Raw genomic sequence first — 25,677 nt, 5'->3', positions numbered from 1 at the left:
ACACATGACTGCCTTAGATTCCATGCGGGGATTATATGAATGCATGGTTCGGATCTTTATATTACACGATTGTGAGGGCAAATTAGAACAGTTTCTATGGTTCCCCCCAAAAAATAAAAAGAATCACAAAGATGAAGAAAAGGAGGAAGATGATATAAAAGACGTAGAATAGAGAGATAAAGGACTGATATTTGGGCTTTTTTCTTTGCTTTTTAGGTCCCATTGTTTATTTGAGAGATCCATTATGGTGGACCAAGTGAGGAGGTATAAATAATCATATGTTAATATGATTATTTATACCTCCGATGCCCCTTTGGGTCTTCTCCGATGCCCGGCCCCTGTCTTCCCCGACCTTCCTCCCCACCTCCAGCACTCCTCCCCCGAGCGTGGGCCTCACACACCTACTTGCCATCTCCCCCTCTTCTTCTGAGCTGCAAATCTATGGTGGTTTTGAATTTTCTCTGTATTTTTTGGCGGTCTTCCTTGTTCAAGCCTTTCTTTTTGCTGTAAAGACATAAATAAAGAATGTCCTTGAGCTTCAGCTGCAGGCCACTCCTCCGGTGGGACATCGGGTTGAGGACCTCCTTCTGTGGCTCCAAATCTAGTCTATACAGCGCTCTTCATCCTGCTGGGGTCTCCAAGTCACATTGTTGCTATTGCAGTACAAGCAGGCTAGCTTTTGATCTGCCTCAACAACCGCCTCTCGAGGTAGCCCTTTCTCTTGGATTGTTATTCAAGAACCAACGGACCTAGCCATTTTGTATAGAGGTCTTGTTGCGGAGCTCACCCCTTGTTTTTTATTTCTCAGGAAATTTTTCCTTGTTGATTAAAAGAAAAAAAAGAAAAGAAAAAAAGAAAAAAAAGAAAAAGGGTAGTAGTTTTGGCTATTGTTTACATGGGCTTTGTTTGCTTAAGCTGCCTTTTATGGGTTACTTGGGGCAAGCCTTTTGTACTGAGAAGGAAAGGTTTTTGGGCAGCGTCTCAATGGACAAAATGTTCCAGGGATGAAGTTGAAGTCTCATCAGATAAGGAACCAAAGTTGTTGGAAACAAGCAAATTACACAATCAAAAGGATATTGTAAACTTTTCACCATAACCACAAAATATTTAGTGCTTCATAGTTGTTATCAAGTAATTGAGACATTACAGTTTGAAGTGGACAAACTGAACGTGGAACAATATTGGTTTATGGTTATATGTGATGGGAAATTTGGGGATTTCTAAATGCCTGCATAATTTAGTTTGTGTTAGGTCAGATCCGATGTCCAATAGGAGAATCATAGAAACCATGATTTAATGACCTAAAAGAATTCAGTAATGTTACTATTCACACCCATTTTATATTGACTAACGTGTTTTAAGTGACTTTTTATGTCAACTACTTTTTATTTATTTATTTTAAAAAAAAAAAATCACTTAAAGCATTCTTAGTAGCCTCACCAAAATAACTATTTAGCTATTTTGATGAGCCAATTTAATGAAAACACTAAAAAATCACTCCCAGTAGCCTCACCACTTTAACCAAAAAGTTTTTGTGAATGAAAATACTCACCAATTTTGATGATTAATATTCACTCACCAACTTTCTCATCAATTTTGTTTCTCTTTTCTCATCTCCCATCTCTCTCACACGATGATGTCCTTCTTTCATGGACATAAAGGTTTCTTTGTCCCTGACATAAACTTTGTGGTTCTTTCATTTATCGTTTCTTTCTTTTTTCCTTGAATTTGGTTCAGAAGCAAATGAAAACTTCTGTGAATTTTTTAGCAATGATTTAATCTCAAGACGAAGGTGTATGGTGGTTTATTGTATTAAAAAATTAAATAGAGAAAAAATAAAGAAATCTGAAAAAAAATTATTTAAATAGAATAATGATAGTGAATAGTTAAAATAGTGATGCTGCTGGGAGAATTTTAAAAAAGCAGCTCACCAGAATAGAGAAAATTGATTTTTAGCTATTTTGGTGAGAGTAAAATTTGGTGAGGCTACTAGGAATGCTCTAAAATATACCACGTTAGACAGTGTAAAATGAGTATAATAAATTGGTGTGCATAGTAATATTACTAGAAAGAATTTGATCGATCCAAGTTGGAGATAGTTGAATATGTTAATTAATTATTTCAAACTCTAGCTTCCTTTTCAAATTATGCAGATGTTATTTGTGGGGAGCTGCCATTCTTGTTATTCCTCCTTGTCCAAGTAGGAGTTGAAAATGTGGAAATTTAATTTATTAAAACGGAAGATTTAACAACAAATGATAACATCCAATAAACATTTTACAAGATAAAAATTTACAAATTTGGTAAAAATACAAGCAACTCTCTCTTTTTCTGCACGGTACTCGAGCACAACTTTGCCTGCAAAATCTTATCATTCTTCAAGCTTTTCCTTATCTCCTTTGAAAGTTGAGGAACTTGATGCCATATGCAAAGACAAAGAAGAAAAGGAGGGCAAAGCCGACATGGGCGGCAGCCACCGCTCCGAGGAAGTCATATTCAAACCCCAGGTGCTCCTTAAGCTAATACTTAACTGTAATGAATCTTCTCCTGGTACCTCCATTTGAGAAGTATTGTCGCCCACCTGGGAGGTAACAAGGCCATAGAGTGTCCATGCCACTGGAGAAGCCCAGTAATACCACCTCCACCATATTGGAATTTGCTGCAGATGTCAAGCGTTAGATTTTAATGCGGTTTTGAGTAATTCTATAGACTAAATTTATATACAACTACTATACAACTGGAATAATGTAACAGTTAAAATCAGTTTTTAGATCAGCAAATGTTAATTTTTACTGTCACGTTATCCCAGTTGTATGTTAGTCATATAGTCTACTAAATAGCATTTTAACTTGTATAAAGGACTTGAAATCATATCATGATCTTTAATGATGCATTTGGAGCCACATGAATATTTAAATCACTAAACAAAAATGCTTTTGTGCCACATATCATGCTATATTTTGGGTCATGGCTTGCTTATACTTATTGTTCTTGTGATGAGGAAACCAGAGAACAGGTTCCAGAAGCTTAGGAAGAAGGACATAACAATGGCAGCAATTTGGTAGCTGGGAGTGAGAGCTACAATCATCATCCCATACAATGTGAAGTACATGAAGCACATCAATATGAAGTAGTAAAACCACAAGAATTTATCAGCTTGCCATTGGAATCCGATCATTGAGTAAAGGATAAGACTGTAGATAAAAGTTTGGATAGCAACGTAAATCGTCTCTACAGCCACCTGTAGAGAATAAGATACAAATCCTAATCATTTCTACTGCAAATCAGATTATTATAGTTTTTTCTTTCATTCTTCTTGCATAATAAAATGATTTTATCTTCTTTTACCTGAGCAAGTGCATAAGGCAAGGCTGAGTACATTCCGGCCGCTCTTTCACGGTAGAAAACTGTTCTTTCAATTGCCACAACAGACTGCACTGCAGAAGTGTTGGTGCCTCCAAGGAAAAGAACAGCAGCATACATAGCTCCCAACAGATTCAGTAGATCTTGTTCCCTGTGCCTTTTGACATAATAGTTTGCAATTAGCTTTATATAAATTCATCAATGAAAAAGCAGAGAAATAGTCTACATAATATCTATTAGTGTCCATTGATCATTATATGACTCCAAGAGGTCAATGGCGTGGTTTTCTGTTAAAATATAAATGAAATAATTAAATTTATTACTTCGTATTAACTTAAGCTTTTGGGATAAGTGATGATTTAACATATATAAAAAACAGAGATCTTGAAATCGAACCTATCTCCATCATTCACCTCCCATTTCAGTTTTATATTTCACGTGTCCCGCGTGTTGTACTAGTCATAACCATAAGATGCCTAGTAAAATGTTATAGATAAAGATAGGAAAATAATTCATCTAAAAAATTAAAAGATAGGAAAATAAGAATTTTAACACTTACGTCTTCTCTCCTTTATTCCAGAAAATTATACCAAATAGAGCACCAATAACTATTGTCATGAAGAACCGGATGGTATTGTATTGAGGGTTCCTCCAATAGGACCAATATTGCTTCCAGAAACAAGCCTTGCATTGAGTAATAAAGGATTGAGAATATTTAGTGGGGAAGTAAAGGTCCTTGGATCCCGGTTCTGGAGTGCTAAGCTCTTTGATAAGATCTTGATTCCTCCTGCATAAAGGAATCAATACATGAAAACTTATTTTAGTTGAAAGATGAAAGTAAAATTTGGCAGGAATTCCATGAGAATGTCTCATGTTCTTCTTACTTGTACAGTTCAGAGTTGGCATAAATTTCAGCAAAATCCACATCAAGTTGAGCCTCAACTGCAGGAGAACTGACTTCTAGCATCCATGTAGCAGGATTATAACCATCATTGATCTTAGTAACATGCGGGATACCCTTCAATATTCATAGATAATAGTTTGTGAATAATGTATCGTTTTGGAGTACGTTTTTTTAAAAAAGTTGCTATTTGAAAACTTAGAAAAATCTGTGTTTTCGAATCATGGGCAAAGGGGTGAGTTTTTTTAAAACGCACAAATTTAAAGGTCAAATTGCGATTTTACCAAACGTTTAACTGCATTTTCAAAAGTTGCGTTTTCACATACATGTTTTCAAATCACTATTTTTAAACCGCACGTTTTGAAATTTCAAACCTAAATAGACCCTAAGATTCGTAACGGTTACTATTTTTATAGCCCTGCGTTGGTTATGGAATTTAGTTTCTAACCGAGACTTCTTAAGAGTTACTTTCATAAATTGGTCATCTATTTATAAGCATATAAGCTTAAAAAGTGACACCTCAAAGTACTCTACAAGCTTGTGAGAATGGCGACCAAGGGGTCCTGCATAAATGACTTGTCCACCTCTCTTCATCAACAGCAGCTGTGGGAATTTTTATGTTAAATGGAGAAAGTGTTAGGTTGGCTTTAGGAGAATCAGAGAAACAGGTCCCAAATGCAAAATGCTGATATTATCTCAAATACCTCATCAAAAGCTTCAAAAATATCGATGCTTGGCTGGTGAATTGTGCAGACAACAGTTCGCCCTGTACCCACTGTATTTCTCACTGTGCGCATAACAATTGCTGCAGCTCTAGCATCAAGGCCTGATGTTGGCTCATCCATGAAGATGATGGAGGGATTAGCAACCAATTCCACAGCTATGGTAAGTCTCACTGGGTTAAGCTCAACCAACTCCATGACTTCCTCAACAAACATCTATACCACAAAAAGCTGAGGTCAGTAACACCATTGGTAAAGCTCTAAGTTGCTAGACTTACATGGTGAATGCCCAAGTAGACATTCACAATGGATAAACAATTTTTCATCTAAACATAAAAAGACTTGGAAAGATAAAGAAACTCTCATTTTACTCTTGCCTTGAGACACCAAAATATTTGGAGCTGATATTAGATGGAGAAAATTGCCCTAAACTGAAATGGGGAAAGTGAATCGTGCCATTGACCCCAAGTTTTATGGACAAAACTATGTGAAATTATTTTGACACATTCTTATCAGCCTAAGCTTTGGGATAAGTGGTGATTTAACATGATATGAGGGTAGATGTCATGATTTTGAACCCTGACTTCACAGTTTACCCCATATTTTAGTTAAATATTCTACGTGTTCGGCCTTACTTGTTGAAAGGAGTTTGAGCCCACACGTGAACGGGAGTATTAAAATATAAATTAAATGATTAAATTCACCATTCCTATCAACTAAGCTTTTTGAGATAAATGGTGATTTAACAAGATATATCATAACCACGACCCAAAACATGTTATCTAGTTTTTTGGGATAAGTTAACTTATCAAAATAGAATATAAGTTCATAAAGGAAAGGCATGTTCAATGATAAAGAGATTAGATTTTGGAGAAAGAAACATGCCTTTTGTGTTTCCTTATCAACATCCTTAGCAAGTCCCAGCCAGGCAGAGTACAAAAGAGATTCATAAACAGTAACATGGGGTGAATGGATATCATTCTGTTCACAGTAACCACTAACCTGAGCAAAAGTTGCTTGGTTCTTCGGGTAACCAGATATGCTGATACTTCCTTCAATGTAGCCACCAGTTTTCCTTCCGGCAAGCACATCCATCAATGTGGTCTTTCCAGCACCACTTACACTAACCAATGCTGTTAGAATACCAGGTCTGAAAGCACCACTAACATCTCGTAACAGTTGGAGACGACTCTCTTCAATTCCTTGGCTCTTCATTTCCTGATGACAAAAAGTCAAAAACTAGTGTTCAGCATCTGAATTTGAAAACTAAAGAGGTTTTAAGTGCATGAAATTTTCCAAATATTTTTTTATAAAAAAGAAAAAAGAAAAAAGAAAAAAGAAAAAAGAAAAAAGAAAGCAGAAATTTGACAATCTGTTAGTCCACTTTCTAGATGTTTAGGATGAATGATAGAAGGGGTTCTCAATGATCATTCTTTTGAAAGTAAATAAACCATTTATACAAGAGAAATGCTACATGAATTCTCTCTTTTACACTCTCAAATACTTACTCCCTAACGTGGCAACTATCACCTTAACAAGTAAGAACTTGGAAGTGTAAAAGAGGGAATTCTTGTAGCATTTCTCTTTATACAAACTATTTCACTGCCATAAGGTGATTTTGCAAAATGGAAAGAGAGATAAAGGGAAAAGGGACTTACAGCAGGCATATCAACGTAGTAATTCACATGATTAAAAATGCAAGTGATAAGGGCTGAAATGGCAACACCATTCCTCTTCTAGCAGGTGCCTGCTCTGCAACAGTACCAATTGAGTTGTCTGGAGTGTTCTTCACTGCCATATCAATTCCTGTAAGTATTCAAATCTTATCCTCAATAACAATGTAAGCCATTTGTTTTCCCTTTAAGAATGCGTTTGGGAGTGCGATTTTTGCAAGCCAAAATGCGATTTTAAACTAAATCACAAAAAGTATATTATTTGAGAGTGGGTTTTAAAAACGTAGAAAAAAACTGCGTTTTCAAATTATGGTAAGGGGGTGCGTTTTTAAAAACACGCTATTTTAAAAGTTAAATTGCAATTTTAAGAACGAAATTGTGATTTTACCAAAAGTCTAATTGCGTTTTTAAATTACACATTTTAAAATTACTATTTTTTAATTGCACTATTTAAAACCGCAAATGCGCTCGGGCCCTAAGTAACTGTTTACATGATTTCAGAGAGAGAAGAACTGTAAGTTTTGGAACCTTCAAACAACGGAGCAGTTGAAGCTGTACTCATTTCCGTGACCCTCACTCTATGCTGTCCATTAGAAGACTGCTTTCTACTCTTCCTCTGATCATCATCCTCCACACTAACAGATTTAGAATCTCCTAAAGCTGCGGTTGATTTTCAAAGCATGCAATAGAAATTCCAAAATCTCATTGCAGAAACTGAAATGGAGATTACTGTGGGAAATGATTGCTTACGATTTAAGAAGGTGAGAGCCAACATAAAACAGATATTGAAAAGCAGAAAAACCCAAGGAGTGCCCCAACACAAATCCAGTACCAATAATCCTCTTTAAACATGCCCCTGGCCCCGAGCAGAACCTTTCCCACGGTGGGTTCAGGAGTATTTGGGTCGGGATTTGGCTGTAACAAAGAAAAAGAATTAAGGTAATGAAATGAGGTTGTTTTAAAAGGAAACAAAGTGACATTTTGCAAATGTTTTTTGAGATCTTATTGCACTCCATCTTTCGTCCAGAAATTCGTTGATGGCTATGGCATTCTGTCCATACATCATAGGAGAAACATAGTAGCCCCATATCATCCATGGTTTAATGTCATCTACACAAAGAGAAGAAATTAGTGCATGAGGAGCTGACCATTTCTGAATATATATATACGAAATCATCTTGGTGTCATAACTTTTGGGATAAATGGTAATTTAACGGGACGTAGAGAAAACTAAAAACATAAAATTCTTACCTTTAGCAACAATGAATCCACCAAGGACAAAAACCAGCAGCAATGTAAAGGTACCAAGTGTATTTGCCACGACTTGTGTTCTTCCTAGTGCTGCAATAAATCGGAAGAGAGATAGGGCCATCTGGTGGACACTGAAGAATGCCAATAATTGGCGGAAAAACCTATAAGAAAATTGTGTTAGTTAACATAAATAATAAATATGTGTAACTCAGAATGCAAGTAAGTAACAGGATGTTACGATCTTTAAGTCTCACACATGGTTTAAATGCAATTTTAATCTTGTGTATATATTTTTGAGCACCCTCTTCTTGTAAGCCGGTTTTTAAAAGTGAGTACTACTTGAGATTTATATCATTTGGTATCAAAGCCAACCACTACGTCGAGTATGGGATCAAACTCAGTTCGTTAAGTATGAGATCGAATGGATTGCAGCTTTGCAGTCGAGTCACGAAGTAGGCAACCTTTATGCTCGATTAAAACGGCTTGATACTTTGTGTTAAAGTATTGATTAAATTATTAAATTTACTATTTCCTATCAATTTAAATTTTTATGATAACTAGTAAATTTAACATGGTATCAGAGCTAAAAGTCTTGAGTTCGAACCCTGACTCCACAGTTTACCTCCCGTTAAAATTAAATATTTCACTAGCTATATGTATGAACTGTACTAATTTATCTGAAAGAACGTAAATGCAGGCATATACCTACTAGCAGCAGGTGCAAACCCAATAGTGTAATATGTAAGGCAGATCCATATTCCTGACTCCATCAAAGAGAGGGGAATCCTGAGGAGCCAAATTGGTAACCCAAAAGCCCATGCTGGATAGAACAAGAAATCCCTCTGCTTGAAAAACACAGGAAGCCTGAAAATAGTCAATGCAAGTTCTGCCACTCCATTGAACATCACGTTAATGAGACTGAAGAAAAGTGCACCATAAAACTTTCCTCCATCTTCTATTCTACCATGCTTCATTTCTGTTCTCAAGAACACTGCCATGGTAATAACTGACATGATGGTAATCTGGGTTGTCTTGAATATATATATGAAAGAGTTTCTCTTCATCAACAGCCACTCTCTTGCAAAGCATGCCTTGAAGAGCTCCCAGTTGGAGATTCCATATTTATCTTTCACTAATGCAGCAGGATGGATTTTGGATCGATCATAAGGAACTTTAAGCTCTGCAGAAAGTTTCTGGCCAATGTGAAAGTTATGGAAGCAATCTACAAACTCAGGCACACTGATATATCATCGATAAGGTTCATTCTTCCTGTAAAAGTACTGCTCCTGGTCTTTTTTGGAAGTAACTTCCTGCAAAAAGTCTGCAATTCCTTCCCTTTCCGGGCACTTGAAGCCTACATTTTCAAAAAATTCAAGAACATTCTCACGAGGGCCTTGGTAGACAATCTGACCCTCTGAAAGTAATATAATGTCATCAAAGAGATCAAAGGTTTCAGGCGCAGGTTGCAGAAGAGAAATTATCATTGTCACCTCCATGATATGAACCATCTGCCTCATAAACCTGACAATTTGGAATGTTGTCGAACTGTCCAGACCAGTTGATATTTCATCCATGAAAAGAGCCTTTGCTGGTCCAACCAACATTTCTCCTGCATTCAGTGTAAATGTTATTCCTACTAGAAAATGCGATTTGGTTTTAAGTCACAAAAAATATTTGTTTGAGTTTTTTTTTTTTTTTTTAATTTTAAATAATGATTTGAAGACGTTGAAAAAATCTTTACTTTCAAATCACATGCAAGCAAGGCACGATTTTAAATGTTAAAATACTAGATGCTTAACTGTATTTTTAAGAATTTTATTTTGAAATCGCACATTTTGAAATCATGTAACAGATATATTAGTTAATGGGCTACCTTAGTAGTTTAATGGACCTTGGGCCGTATTAGTTAGTGGCCTTTAGGTGGGTCTTGTTTATATAAACCCACCTAAAGGCTACTAAACTAATAAGCCACTAACTAATAAGGCCCAAGGCCCATTAAACTACTAAGGCGGCCCATTAACTAATATATCTGTTACAAATCACAAACCCAAATTGGCCCTAAATTGAAAGAATTGTTTGGTCAAGGGGAAAAAAAAATACTGCCACTTAATATTTAGGAGTAATTACCTTTTCTCCCCATCAACTACCAGTCATTGTCAACATGCCCCTATGAACTGACACCTTGACCAAAAGAGAGCATCCAACTACCAACTTTACATACTTTGCCCCCCCTCCGTCAGGGAATCCCGTTAACTTGGACGGAATATTTCATTTTTGGGCATTAATTTTGGTTTAAAGACCAAAATGCCCTCAAACAGTAATTAATAAAAAAAAATATTAAAATTAATATGTTTAAAAAAGTTGAGGGTATTTATGTCATTTTTGAATTTGAGTTAGGGTATTTAAGTCTTTTCACGAATTAAACTGGCGGAAGGGAGCAAAGTATGTAAAGTTGGTAATTAGATGCTCTCTTTTGGTCGATGTGTCAGTTCATGGATCCATGTTGACAATGACTGGTAGTTGATGGGAGAAAAATGTAATTACCCCTAATATTTATATGTAATCCTTTTTGTCTATCTTTCAAGTACCTGTAGTAACACGCTTCTTTTGTCCACCAGATATACCCCTTCTCATATGATCATCACCCACCATAATGTCAGCACAGATATCCAATCCAAGAATCTGTTATACAAACTATGAATAAGTTAGATAAGAAAATTTGTCTGACTGTGTTCAAATTTATGAAGAAAACATGTACAAACACTGGCGTCCACACGAGGTCCAAATCTCGTCCGAATGAGCTTCTTAAGAGGACTTATGAAAGCGTTCCAAAGAGTCCCGTTCGGAGTGGCATTCGGAACACGTCCAGATGAGAGGTGCCCAATGAGCCTCATTCGGAGATAGGTCCGGACGAGGTGATCAAGATGTAAATACAAAATGCTTCATTCGGTAGTTCGTTTAATACAAGTCCAGAAGAGTAGCGGCTTAATTAAACCAACTTAATTTCAATGTTTTATTAGGTTTAGGAGTCTTGTTACCTAGTAGACATGGAGGCAACATACCTTGAGAACGTAGTCGGTAACAAGACTTGCTTCTTGGCCTGCCATTGCTGTGGCTTTCATGAACGCATCAATCTCAGGATCTGGTTTGATTCCTGCTGCTTTTTCTCGTCTTGATAATTCTGTCAGCAGCTCATACCTGGTTCCGACTCCCAAGCTACGTCCCGAAAAATCCAACATCTCTCTGACCGTCATTTCGCCGTGGTGAAGATCATGTTGGCTAATGTAAGCGCATGTTCTTTGAGGAACAAACTCTGAAAATTCATGTCCACAGTATGTAATTCGTCCTGATCCCTGTTTATACAAGTTGTTAGTGACAAATTTAGGACTTCAATCGGGTTAGTACAAATCAATACTTGAAATGTTCACGATTTAGCCATTATTTATGGGAGCAATCTTACTCTTCACACTCATTTCATATTCGATGACGTGATGTGCTTTAAATAGATTTTTATGTCAGTCACAAAAAGAAGCCAATTGAAACACATCACGTTTGCTGATGTGAAATAAGTGTGAAAAGTAATATTACTCTACTTCTGTCTTCGTGAGTCTTTTAAGAGAAGAGCTTGTGAAGCCAACAGTAATTATAAAATTAAGAAACAGTCCCAAGAATATGTCAAAAAAAACAGAGATCAATGACAACATGGGAAAAGGATAAGCAAACAATAATACTTCATCAGCTTTTTAGACACTACAAAATCCAGCATTACCTTCTTGTTGCTTTATTCAAATAGAATTGAGCAAACCACATAGTGTATTGTAAATTGAGTCATTCAAGATATCAAATTTTTTGGCAAACATGGGTCCGTTTGGGTCTGCAATTTCAAAACATGCAATCTAAAAATAGTAATTTTAAAACGTGTGATTTGAAAACGCAGTTAAATGTTTAGTAAAATCGTAATTTAACCTTTAAAATGTCAATTTAGCATTTAAAAACGCATATTATTACTTGTGATTTGAAAATAAAGATTTTTCTACGTTTTCAAATCACAATTTTTTAAAAACCTACTCTCAAACTATGCATTTTCTGCGATTTTGTTTAAAATCGCGCTTTTAATTTGCGTAATCGCTATTCCAAATGCACAGTCCTGATGAGAGGGGAGGAAGATTACACACCCTGAGATCCTTGTTCCTCTTCCCAGCAAGGGCCTGCAACAATGTCGTTTTCCCAGCTCCAGGAGGTCCCAGAAGCAGCGTCATTCTGGAGAAAAGCCAAAAATTAATCAACAAAGAATATACCATAATCATATTTCGTGAAGAATATTTTTCTTTCACGTATTGCTTCATTAAACTCAAAGTTTTGCAAAAAATCCAATACCTTGATGGCTTCACTATTCCACTCACTTGGCGTAGAATTTTGACAGCCCTTTTCGTTGATGGGAAAAGCTTGATTAACCCAAGAACCGCCTATTACCGCCACAAATTAAAAACCAAAAAAAAAAAAAAAAAAAATTCAGTACATACACCAAGCTCTACAACAAATTGCAGCAACTTTCCTTTGTGAAGCATTGATAGAAACAAGTGGAAGATTTCCTCTTCAACACATTGACAACTAAAAGCTGAAATAATACCAGAGATATAATTGATATGAAAAAGGACTTTGTTTATTGTGTCATTATGTATACCAGGCCATGAAATCATTCTTAGAAACTATTTCCAAAGCATCGAAGAAGAAGAAGAAGAAGAAGAGGCAGAGGGCAGAGGCAGAGGCAGAGAGAGAAACAGAACAAAATACCTCAATTGAATTCAAGGTTGAGTTCAGCAGAGTTGGGAGTGCCCTGGTTCCAACATATGCGTCTCCTTCAATTGATAAATCCTCAAACAGGACTTCAATCTTAGGAATATCAATTCCCACCCTGAAGAAAACAATCAAAAGATCATAAGAAGATAACAAAGATCAAATCTAACACAACCAATCAAAAGAAGAAGAAAAAAAGGCACATATGAAAACATTTGGTAACCAAAACTACAGCATACACTTGAGAAAGAGTCTCACCTATCAGTCCTTTCTCTAAGCCTACGAAGGAACTTCTCATTATCTTCTTCAACAACCTTGAGTATACTCTCCATGAGATGCTTCTTGTCCTGCATTTGAAGATTGGTGACTTCAACCTCTTCATAACCAACCCTCCCATTATCCAAGGCCTGCTTCAGAAATCCCTTCCTCAGCCTATCATACGTCGGAAGTCGCTCTAATGCCGCCCACTTCAGCTCCTCCTCATCATCTTCCCTGCCACTCTTTTGTGTTGGGGTTATCCCACATCGGATGTGGAAGGGGCTGGTGTTGGGTTTATAAGTGGGGGGAAAGCCTCAACCTTTGAGCTAGCTTTGGTTTGAGCTAGCTTTTGGGTTGAGAAGGCCCAAAAACACTAACACTTGGTATCAGAGCCCAGGTTTACCAACAAGTCTCAGGCCCTTCTGCGGGAGAAACGGGTTGTCTCTCTCTCCGACCCAGGCCCGATGTGTGAGGGGGAGATTGTTGGGGTTATCCCACATCGGATGTGGAAGGGGCTGGTGTTGGGTTTATAAGTGGGGGGAAAGCCTCAACCTTTGAGCTAGCTTTTGGGTTGAGAAGGCCCAAAAACACTAACATTTTGAAACACGTCAGGCTGCCCCGACCAAACCTCGCTGAAGCTCGTCGAGGCCCAATTGCCCTTGCTAGCCGACCGGAAACTCGCTCTCCGGCTGATCATGGACCTTACAAGCTCATCTCCAGCCAAAGCAGCCGCCATAATGATGTACTTGGCACCCCTATATACACTAGTTAGCACCTATTGATGCAATGGAGCTGAAGAACTAAAAAAGTAGTATATGATATAAATTCAGAACATTGTTTATCAGTTTATAAGCATGCAACTCTTGAACAACTACTTGCAGATAGACTCTGTAGCTGAATTTGGAGGTGATGGGTATGAAAGAATATGTGGCTTGGTGATATTGGAGGTGCTTTTGTGCATGGTTTATGTAGGAGACTTTGGTGAGGCTGAAGGGTAAGGTGGTGACAGAAATGGGTATTACAGAGTTTGGAGACCAGTTGAAAGGTTTTGCATGAAATTGTCCAAGTTTTTGTCTTCTCTATGTGTTGGGGGATTGAGTCAGAATATTTTTCCATATGAGTCGTTGTTTCCTAAGTAGCTGAGAAGAGGACAATTAGACTCTTTTGATAGGATTGAGATCTACTGCAATACCTCAAATTTAGGCAGTTCATTTTAGATGAATGAGACAACACATAAAACGGGAGTGGCCACTGGCCAAAGGGGGTGATTCGGCTCCAATAGCCACTTTATCTATAGCTTACATGCCACCCCCTTCTCTCTCTTTATGTCTTGTCATATTTTGGACTGTTCATTTTAAATGAACAGCTTAGATTAGAGGTATTGCACTGAATCTCAAGGCGCTCTCAACGGCTAGGCGCCACTCTCTATTGGTTATTCCAGTAAATATTGGTGGCCTTTTAGAAAACAAAGACATTCATTTACCAATTTGGACATCCGTTGAAATAATGGATGATAATTATTTTGGCCCTCATAACATATATAAAGTTTCCAAAGAATCAATATCTCTTAACTTATAGGATGTCGTCATTTCAAGAAAAGTATTTTCTTTGATGAAATGCTTAATATTTATAAACTTTGAGCTATTATTTTACAAAGAAAAAAAAAAACAAATCATATATACTCACCTTTTGTAGTTATAACCTATTAAAAAAAACAAATCAAGATGGGCCCGCCCACCATTGTAGTATTTTCCACCCAAGTCTGAACCTCAATCCAATCTTGCCCTACATTGTATAAATACTCAGACCTCTTACGACTTACATATGTAATAAGCATTTACAGTACCCTTTTTTTAAAAAAAAAAAAAAAAAAAAAAAAATTCTTTAAATTTAGAAAACAAAATTAATATCTACTTCTTTATCCAAATAAATTTCACAATAATTTTCTTTATATCAATTAAATATTATTTCTTTACAAATATAAATTCTTACTTATTCTCATATTTTTTTTAAAATTTCAACGCAATCTCCGTGAAAAGCAAAGAAGCGAGAGATAAGAGAAGAAAGAGAAATATTTTATATTAAAATAATGAATAAAAAAATTCTTTCAATTTCTTTTACACATTTGATAAAACTGTAACATTCTCGATGCTTAAAAAATCGATAAAATATCTATTGCAAGTATTTTTTTGATATTTTTTCTATATATAAAAAATAAAAGAATATATAAAAGCCGTTGAGAATGCGCGAGTACTAATAAAACCAAGTGATGCAGTGCCAAAGTTGCAGCCATGTCACCATCAAATGGATAAGGGGGCTAACTTCCACATATTCCTTTCCTCCACGCGTCAGCAAGTACGCAGTATGTGGAAAATGGTAGCAAGTAGATGACGTGCAAATACTACGAGGAGGAGGTTGCTGACTACGTGACCCATTTTGCAATGGCCCAGGTAAAAACAACAAGACCCCCATCAAAGATAAGAGTTTGGCCTCTGAAGAATGTGGGTCACTGTCTTGGAAGATTTTCTTACACGTATGTTCATCATGCACAATCTTGCTGCATGAGAGTATTAGAAGAAGAAAGAGATCTATTTAAGTTTTATCTTCATATTTAATTCTAGAGATTACCTTAATTTGTAGACAAACCTATGCCAAGGACATTAAACAAAATATAAATGTTTTTTTTTTTTCTTCTTTTTTTTGGGTCCGAATTTGCACCTTTGCTAGCTATATAAATTATCGATTAATTTTACCAATTCCCATGCAAACGGCTTGGCTTTTTTTTTTTTTTTTTTTTTTTTTTTTTTTTTTTTTTTTTTTTTTTTCCCTCAAAAGGTAAGCAAAACTTCTTAGATTATTTACCAAAATACTGAAAGTTAGGAAAAAGAAATAATTGTTAGATGAAAGTAATAAAAAGCAGAAACGAAATGCTTCCAATTAATGTGCGTTACAACATTGTTTTCCTTAAGAAATTATTTATCCCCACCAGATATAGTATGCAGAGGGTTACAACAAATATTTTTTCAGGATACAATGGAGTCCAAGAATTCTCTGTTGTTTAGTTGCGTTTTGCATGCACAAACAAAACTAAAACCGAATACTCTCAAATTTTCTATTATAGCAAGAAACATAGACTCGAAATTTAAAGTACAAAAGGTATAAAAGAGAAACAAAATAAGAGATATTTGTTCTGTTTTTAATAACTAGACTGCATTATATAAACTGCTATTTCAACATGAACTTAATTCTGATCATTAGATTAAATAACTATCAATGATTATTTAATAATTATTATTATATCGTAATTATTTAATCTCAACCGTTAGACCAAAGTTGATTTGACCTTACAGTTTTGCATTAGTGATGAACCAATAAATCCAACTACTGAATCTACCTAAGCAGCATCTTATGGTCTAGATCAGACCACCGAATCGAATAATCCTAACCATCCAAAACTGAATACTTAAAGTGCATATATTCAAGTATTACTTTAAATGCTTAAAATGTGTTGGGCCTTATGAATGCCAATACTACACTTTCTGTTTTTTTTCCATGTGAGACTCTTCATTCGATGCTCTTTAATACATTGCATTTAAAACATTCCCAAAATACAATATATATATATATATATATATATATATATATATATATATATATATATATATATATATATATATATATATATGACTAATCTAAAGATTGGTTGGAACTGTCATGCTACCATTGTAGAATAGTTGTTGAATAAAAATATAGTTTCTAGCATTATTATATTAAAAAAAAAAGTAGTAAAAAATGGTTAGGATTGCCACATAAGTATAATAAGATAAAAATGTGATATAAAACATTCCTCTTATTCACATGCATAATTCAAGATGTGTCACATCCTTCATAAATAATTTTGACTCAAACTCAAACTCAAACCGGCCTAACTTAGAAGGAGAGCCATCTTCATCCAATCCCTACTACACTTATCTTCTATTTTAACCTCTCTTCTTTTTTTTAAGAAGTATTATATATTACACCCTCATCTCACGAGATTGATGTGTTAGTGCCCATAAACTCTTATTTAAAATATATATATATCAAGAAAATTTTTTTTTCCCCCAATTTTCTCTTGGACAAATGCTTTTTTCTAAGAATGCAAATGAAGGTTAGTAGTAAGTTTTCATTAGAGCTTCTTAAGAAATTGATACTTTTGTTTTAGAGAAGAGTGGTATGTATGGTGAATTTCATATTATTAGTGAGGAAAAAGCAAAGTTGGTTTAAAAAGGAAGAAGCTGAAAATTGGGCAAAAAGCGTATTTATCATATGATTATGAGCCATTAGATTAATAATGAGCCACGTGACACATTTTAAACCATGGATAATGCATTGGAGCAAACCACAGAAAACTTAATTGGAGCTCTCACCTCCTTTAACTCTAATATATCCAACAAAACTTCAATTGACTCCCGGCTTTAACAAATCACAACTCATTGCATCTCCTTTCACATTGTAAACTTACATATTGGGCCTGCACGCATAGAAGGAAGGTTCAATAGGTCAGTTAGGTTTAACTTAAATAATCTTTCTCACATGTCTTAACACACCCAAAATCCGACGTGCCACAAAAGCCATTAAGCCATTAATTTTTTATACAACCTTCAAATTAGACACGAACTCTACATGAAGTTGAACGGATTAAAATTATAAGTCTTACATGTTTAATTAAATAAGTTAAATTATAATTAATTTATATAATTTTATATTCATACCTCGACATAACCTAAATCAACACCAAAAAAAAAAAAAAAAGAACCATTAATTTGAAGGGCACCCTTTTTGCTTACCCAGTAAGACTTGGTACAAAGAAACCTATTCAGAAACCAAACCCACCAAGAACCACTGCAATCTAAACGACCAGGAAACACTTTACCCATCCTATTGGTATGCACCGCACCCATAGATTTTTTTTTTTTCTCCTCCTTTAAGACTGATCTATGGGGGGATTGATAATATGCAATAAGATGGGATAATTGTGAAATATAAATGTGGTTTTTAGCATTATTCTAAGTTAAATTATGCACATTCTTGAACAGGAACTCTCCAGCATGGCCCAAGGCTCTAATGTTTTTTTTTTTTCTTCCTGTATTTCTTTTTTCATTTTCTCCCTAAGGAAATCCACTAAACCTGCTTATACATGTTTTGGTGTGAACATATGACAATACAGAATGTACATCCAATCAAAACCTATACAAAGTTACAATCTTTCATGGGCAGTCTTCCTGACGACTTCAAAAACAGCCATGGGGCTGCAATCCTTCCTGTAATTAAAAGAAGAAAGAAAAAAAAATCCGCCATTTTGTTTAAGCATCAGGAACACCTACACCCCGTCAGTCAAGAAAATAACTGCTAGTAGCATCTGGTGATTCGCCAACTCGGGCTGCTTCAGCAATTCGAATCGCCATCATGGCTCTGTAAGTTGCTAAATCTGCATTCTCCACAAGAAACTGAGCCCTTTTTCGTTTGCGAATGGCCAAGTCCATGCAATTTTTTGCTGAGGCATTAGCTTCTTCAACTTTAAGCATTGCATTCTTTTCTTCAAAAGCATCTTGTTCAGCTGCAATTGCTGTACATCAATAGAAGATGAAATACATTTGTTAATACTCAGTAAAACACGATTTTCATTACCAAGTTTCAATGCGGTAATTTCATCCATGCTAATCACAAATTTGCATCAAGAGCATATTGGCAGGAAAGATTTAAACAAGATATCTGGACAGAGAGGACTGAAGATTTTGGGAAACAGTTTGCAGCTAAAATCCACCAAGGTACCTCTTTTGACCTTTAGATTAATTCAACACCTTATAATATAGCTTAATCAAAATCAAAATTGGAGAAATGAAATAAATAAAACAAGCCAAAACAACTATGACAATCAAAACTAGACCAAACTCAAGAACGTGATAATGATGCCTTGCTATATTTGTTTCCCTCTGAGGATAAAAGAGTTCCGCAAGTCACCATGAAGTGTTTCAGACTATTAGATCAAAGTTGATAATTGTAGTTAAATTTCCAAAGCACTTGATACACTCTTGTGAGACAATTTCTGACAACAATCAATTACAACTTCAAAACGTTTGAACAAATTCATTAACCAAAAGTTTCTTATGCCTTTTTTCTTAAATTTAACAAACCTCATGAAGCGAAAGCATGCTTTTCTTTTTTTTTGATAAGTCATAAAGCGAAAGCATGCTAATTTATAACAGAAAATTGTGTACCTATAAAAAGTTCTCAGCAGCATATATATCAAATAAATAAATAATAAGGAATAGGCAGTTAAATTCCTTCCCTTAGAACCGTACTTGAGAGTTTCCTACTCATACGACTCAGCAGTCAATTCTTTTGGTGTCCCAATTTTTAATCTACCATACCTAATTGAATAAGATTTCTCATAGATCTATATCGAATTGAATGAGATTTCTCATAGATCTATTATCTCATTTTTTTTCTCGAGTTAACCAAAAGATATTAATTACATGAGTTTCAAACTTTAATTTTGATTAATAATTTAATCAGTTTTAGTTTTATCTTTTTTCCCACCTTCAGAAGAATAAAGCATAGGCATTTTCATTATCATTAGAATCTTCTAAAAGGTCACTCGGTTTCATATATAAATTTCTATAGAATCTTTGAAAAAGACTCTTTCTTTCATAAGAAATAAAAGACTTACTATCTTTGAGATCTGATTCTACACCGCTCCTCAATACCTTAGGGGATCGACTCTATTACATAAGTTGATTCCTAACTTTTATCTCATATCGTGACATAAGCAAGCAGTTCTTATTGTATCGGCCCAAAACCTCACTAATTGATCTTCACCTTGGAATGATATTTAATTATAAACAAAATTAAACCTCACTTGACACCCAGATTTTCTCTTTTGACCTTCATAGAAAGACAAATTTACCGAAATAGTGGAATGTTAAAATTGTATAACTTACCTTGCAAGACACTTGGTGGTTTGCCTCTTCCAAATTGGCTTGGCTGTCGTTTGAATGATCTCCTCTTCCGTAATAATGGCTTGGGGATCACCGGAGGCCTCTTTGCTTGATGACCCTGTTAGAAATATCATCCACACTGATCAGATAACCAAGTGAACAGCAATTTGAAATATTATTACGAGCTTAAATTGGCATGTGTACACCACAGAGAGAAGATTTAAGAAGAAAAATAAAGGGTAGGGCAAGTAAAGGGGCAGAGGATCTCTCTTGAATTACACTAACATAAGAATTCCAAATGCCCCTGCTTGATACACAATAGAATATCTTTCAGCTCTTCTAGATTTCTTGACTTCTTCAAGTGAAAGTACTCAGCTGGCTTATGCAACATCCATTCGCTACAGACTGGACCATGTTCATGACACCACACCAGTCAAGCAGATCAAAAGAACAGGATCCGAATGAGGCAGTTATGGTTAAGGTTCGTCTTTTATCAAAGATTCTCCATTTTTATGTTTCCTCGTTTAAGCATTCCACAAAAAAAAGGATAAAATAATTGCATTCTGCGATCAGAAGCTCAACTTTGATCCAACCCAAAAAGTGAACCTTTGTTAGGATTGCTGCATAAATTTACTAAATTGAATCACACTTCAATGCCACTCCCCCTCCCCCCCCCCCCCCCCCCCCCCCCCCCCAAAAAAAAAAGGGGAGAGAGCAAGTCAGTGAGAAATATGAGATCATAAGGAAACACTGCCTTTAAGGAGCTGAAACATGATGAAATTTATTTAGATATAGTTGCCAATATACACGTATAACTTTCTACCATCATACAATAGCACAACATTCTACTACCATAGAACGGTACAAACAGAACTCTTGTTCCAATACAACTGTAATATTCTTCTCATATCTAACAACAAACAGTATAACTGATACCCAAAATAAATAACCTGACCAAGGCAAATGTGCCGCAGAAAACTAAAAATGAACACATTGCCAGCATGAAATGAGATATCTGAAACATAATAGTGCTTTACCTGGAAAAACCTAACCAGCATTGTTCGTTTTTGCTTCCGTTTCTTCACCCAATAATTATACACGGCTTCTACTACACTCCTACCCATATCTGGGCAAAGATTAGCAGCTGCCTTCTCATCAGGGAGATCATCTGGACTAAAATAATAAGCCTTCTCAAATGCATCAACCATCAACTCAAAAGTATTCTCAGAAACATGCTGATGAAGCTCATTCTCTGTAAAATTCTCCTTATTGAATTTCTGTAGCCACTTCTCATCTTCAGAATCCATGTCGTAACTTGCCGTGCTCCTCGCCATAGCTCTAGACACCTCATCATCTTTTACAGAGATATATGAATCAGGTCTACGAAAGGGAGTAGTATTGCCATTCCAATAGTCTAAGACTTCAAGAACTCCAGGGACCGGGATGTTCTTAACAGCTGGAGCCAGCATATTTCGATCTGAACATTCCTTGTAAAGATCCTTGAAAAGTTGCCAGTCCTGTCGATTTGGAAACTCTAGCTTCCAACCATTATCCAAATTCCACATAATTGCATGGGTGAATCGGTTGCAAGAACACGGCCTCATAATTTTTTCAGCCTTTAGGGTACATCTTGTTAATCCATCTTTCTTGACTGCAAGAAGCCACTCCCTTGAAGCATAGACTTCTAAAATGACATTGGCACCTTCTTCCCGGTAACACTTGTCTGCCTCAATAACCAATATATTCGCAGAGCAGCAAGATGAGTCGACGTCCTGCCTTGATGCGAATAAGGTAGAACTGACGTCTTTGATTTGTTTTGAAGAGCTCATCTGAACTGAACTCCTTAGCTTCCTATTAGTCACCGCAGAAGAGAAAGGCATGCCATTTCTCCTATTACTGGCTGCATCAGAGACTGGGGCTAGTGAAGGATTTCTAGCTCTCCTTCTCCTCAGCGAACTCCTTCTCTTCCGAATACCACGATAATTTAATGCATTCCTGTATTGCGTCCGACCAGCTAATTTCGAAGCTCTAACAGACGGGTGTAAGAGTGCCCTGTTCTCTGTACTAAGAACTTCATGTACCATGTTTTTGCATTCAGAAGGATCTACGACTGAGGTAATGCATTCAGACAGATCTCTCTCAGAAGGAATGCATACACGGTGTTCTTCACTCTCGTCGTCTTCACTGTCGGTCATCATATCACCATCTGTATCCCCATCAATCGAATTATTTACAACAAATGGCCTACACTTAAACCTCAGAAGCATCCTGTAATGCATGTACATAAAAGACAGAGGAACTGCAGAAAAATCCACAGAAAACAAGGGTATATACTGCTTGGCCCCAAAAAAATTGCAGATCCCAGTGCCACTACTGATAGGAGGGTCCTGAAAGAACATTCCAAACACAGATCAAATAAACATAACTTCATATTACAAAAAGAAAAATAACATCATCCAATACAAATTCCCATCAATTTTACTCATATTACACATTGAAAAAAAAAAAAACACTAAAATCCCCATACACCTCAGTTACGGTCAAGATTTTACCCAACAAAATAATAATAATAATAATAATAATAATAATAAATTAAAGTGTTTAATTTCAAATTTTCAGTTCATAATTCGACCCAACTTCCACACTAACAAGAATGGAGTTACTATTTTCATGAAAAATCCAAGTACTTGTCTAACAATTGAATAACTAATTACCCAACAAAGAATGCAGTTACTTATGTATCATACCAGAACTACTTACCCGAAAAAACTGAATTCCGCACGAGTTGTAAACACCAGCAATTGGGCCCGAGCACAAGAATGCAGAAAGCTGAGTCAGGCTCAGCTTGGCCTTCCTCATGTAACTCAAAACCGAATACAAAAAACATCCTACAACCTCGCCACCACCACAAACAACAAGAACCGGACGTGCCAGAGGCACCACCAACCCCCCACAACCATCAACCTTCCTTCGCTGCCGCCGAGCAAATCGAATCCCATACATTCTATCCGAATCCCCAGAGAAAAACCCGCCATCACTTGTAGCAACATTTCTCTTCCTCTTCCTTTTATACACAATCCCAAACAACTTGTCCACGCCATCGCTCACCTTCATCGTATTTTTCCTCAGAGTAGGAACCTCTGTTTTGCGATCATCTGCACCTGCGTGGAATGACACGACTCTTTTGCCGCCTCCGTTAGCCCAGCCGGGCTTCTTGCACCCGAGGCCGTCGCCGTTCCCAGGGTTCCTCACAAGCTTGAACCAGTCGTCGCCAGACTCCGGCCACAGTCGCCGTCCTGAACGGAGAACCCTGGCGCCGCCGTCTACCCCCTTCACCACCCCGAACACCCTTGTAGTCCGCCTCATCCCCACCGACGGCATTGCCGGACGGTTTCCGACCGAAAACTCGGCACGCCTCGTCGATCGACTCCTTCTACCCCTCAACTCACCGAGCCCCCGAGTTAACCTCCGAGTCGACTCAGCCCCAACCACAACCAAACCCGAGCCTGACTTCTTAGCAAACACTGATTTCATAACCCAAGGAAAACGTGTACGAAATTCTCGGAAACAGAAACGCCTGTAGACTCGCCATTTCCTACGAGTTCCAGACTTGGACCGACCCGACTCGGATCCAGAGCCAAATAGTTATACAAAAATACCTTACAATAAATTTTTTTTAAAAAAAGCACAAAAAGAAAGAAAAAGAAAGCAATACCATAGCGATCAACTCAGATTCAGAAACAACGAGAGAGAGACAAAGTCAAATTAAGAAAAGAAATAAATACAGAAAAAAAAAAAAAAGATTTGAAAATCAAAAAGATAAAAGAAATAAATATCTGAGAACAAGATCTAAGCGCGCGCGAGAGAGAAAAAAAGATCGGAGAGTTATGGGGGTTCACGAACTTCTTGTGGGAGAGAGAGAGAGAGAGGGGACTGAGGTGGCGCTCTCGGCTAGGGTTTATGATAAAAACCACTAGGGGGAAGAGAAATGGGTAACCACTAACAACTACGCCGACTAGTAGGAGCCGTTAGATTGGAGGAAAGGACGGTCAAGATCGGCTCGGCCCGAAATTTAGTTCGATGGCTCCAAAGACCACCAAGAGAGCGTTTCAGCCTTTTTAGGTTTCATTAAAGAGAGAGAGAGAGAGAGAGAGAGAGAGAGAGAGGATATTTTAAGAATAGCAGAGGGGTCTATTTTGACGAAAAGACTAAAATGGGCTTAGTTTTGATGGTGGGAACAAGGAGCGAGAGGTGTTTTTGGTCCGAATAAATTCGAGAGGTAAAAGGGTTGGGGTTGTACAGTTGTAAATCTTCAAAGGGTAAAAGTAAAAACCAGAAAAGGTAGTGAATTCGACAACAACCTTTTCTTTTTATTTCTTTTTTTCAAAGGAAATGAATAGGACAACAACGTTACAACTTACCAGGGATGGAAAATATATGTTCTCCGAAGTTTTTTTAAAAAAAAAAACAAAAAAACAAAAAAAGTCAATAAATAGTATTACCTTCATTTATTTGAGCCTTTATTGGGCAGTTGAGTCAAACAATACCAGAAAATTGGATAAGCAACCTCTCCATTTGCAATGGTGAAAATGTTTTCGCATAGTAAGTATATATTATCACATTATTTAAAAAATTTAAATAATAAGACAGCATGCACATTATTAAATGCAATAAAATAAAATCTCTTTTTCAGGTCTATTCAACAAAAACCATTGGTGCTAAATAAAAATAAAGGTAATATAATCAGTCTCCTCCGATTTTTTATATTTATAAATCTTTCTTTTTTTCTTCTCAGGATATCAAACATAGCAAAAAAATTGGAGGTGCTGTAAAATAAAATTACAGCATATATATTGTAGTCTGTTTAACAGTTTAGATTTAATTCCAAGTTTTCTTTATGAGAAATAGAGAAAAAAGTGAAATTAAATCTGGTTTTCTTATAGCACCTCCTAAGCCTTATCTAATTCCAAAATTGTACAATCCAAATAAAAATAAAATAGAAAAAGAAAAGAAGGGAAAGGGATCCAAATTGGGAAGGCCAGAAAGCTCAGCTTTGCATTTTTCTAGAGCGATCTAAACTCATAAAGACAAACTACCTTCACAGAAGCAACTTCCAATTACCACAACTATGTTATTTATCTATGAAAAAAAAAACTATATTTTCTGTCCAATGAGGGTTTGACAAAATAATAGCAAGAGAGATCATGTAAAGAGAAGAATGTTACATATATAAAAGAAAAACTTCACTTATAACCCTTAATTTTTTATTATTTTTGCAATTAAGTATTCAAATTTTAAAACATATTAATTTAAGATATCCATCTATCATTTTTCTTTTCAATTTTAACCCTCCATTATAATTTTTCGTTAAATCCTGTCAAAATTCTCAAAATACCCATATGTTTTTTTTAAAAATAAAATATAAAAATAATTTTAAAAATTTTCAAAGATTCTGGTATGAATATTTTTGTAAATTCCGTTAAATTCTGACAAACACCTAAAGCCTTGCAATTTTTTTCGTCTTTTTCTTTTTTTTAAAAAAAGAAAGTATTTTGAGACTTTTAAAATGATTTAACTGAAAATTCTAACGAAGTGTTAAAATTGAAAGATGAATACTTTAAATTTGCATTTTTAAAAAATTTAAGTACTTATAAAAAAATCAAACGTTAGAAGTTAAGTTTATATATATATATATATATACAAAAAAATGTTACATGTATTTAATTTTTTTT

General features: G+C 36.0%; 1 protein-coding gene and 1 pseudogene across 1 annotated transcript; both read right to left on the bottom strand.

The window, feature by feature from the left end:
- Nucleotides 1-2,390: 2,390 nt before the first annotated feature.
- LOC133879735 (pleiotropic drug resistance protein 2-like) lies at nucleotides 2,391-13,701 on the bottom strand (annotated as a pseudogene).
- A 4,279-nt stretch (nucleotides 13,702-17,980) lies between these two features.
- Nucleotides 17,981-24,342, bottom strand: LOC133879566 (uncharacterized). The gene is made up of 4 exons (XM_062318180.1): nucleotides 22,706-24,342; nucleotides 20,983-22,332; nucleotides 19,949-20,063; nucleotides 17,981-18,573 (listed from the first exon to the last, which is right to left on the bottom strand). The coding sequence occupies exons 1-4, from the start codon at nucleotides 23,477-23,479 to the stop codon at nucleotides 18,338-18,340; spliced, it is 2,475 nt and encodes an 824-aa protein (XP_062174164.1). The 5' UTR covers nucleotides 23,480-24,342; the 3' UTR covers nucleotides 17,981-18,337.
- Between the last annotated feature and the right edge of the window lie 1,335 nt (nucleotides 24,343-25,677).

The sequence above is a fragment of the Alnus glutinosa genome, chromosome 10 (genome assembly GCF_958979055.1).
Source record: "Alnus glutinosa chromosome 10, dhAlnGlut1.1, whole genome shotgun sequence".
NCBI lineage: Eukaryota > Viridiplantae > Streptophyta > Magnoliopsida > Fagales > Betulaceae > Alnus > Alnus glutinosa.
Note: the sequence above shows the minus strand (reverse complement) of the source record. Positions and strands in the feature narration are given on the sequence as shown.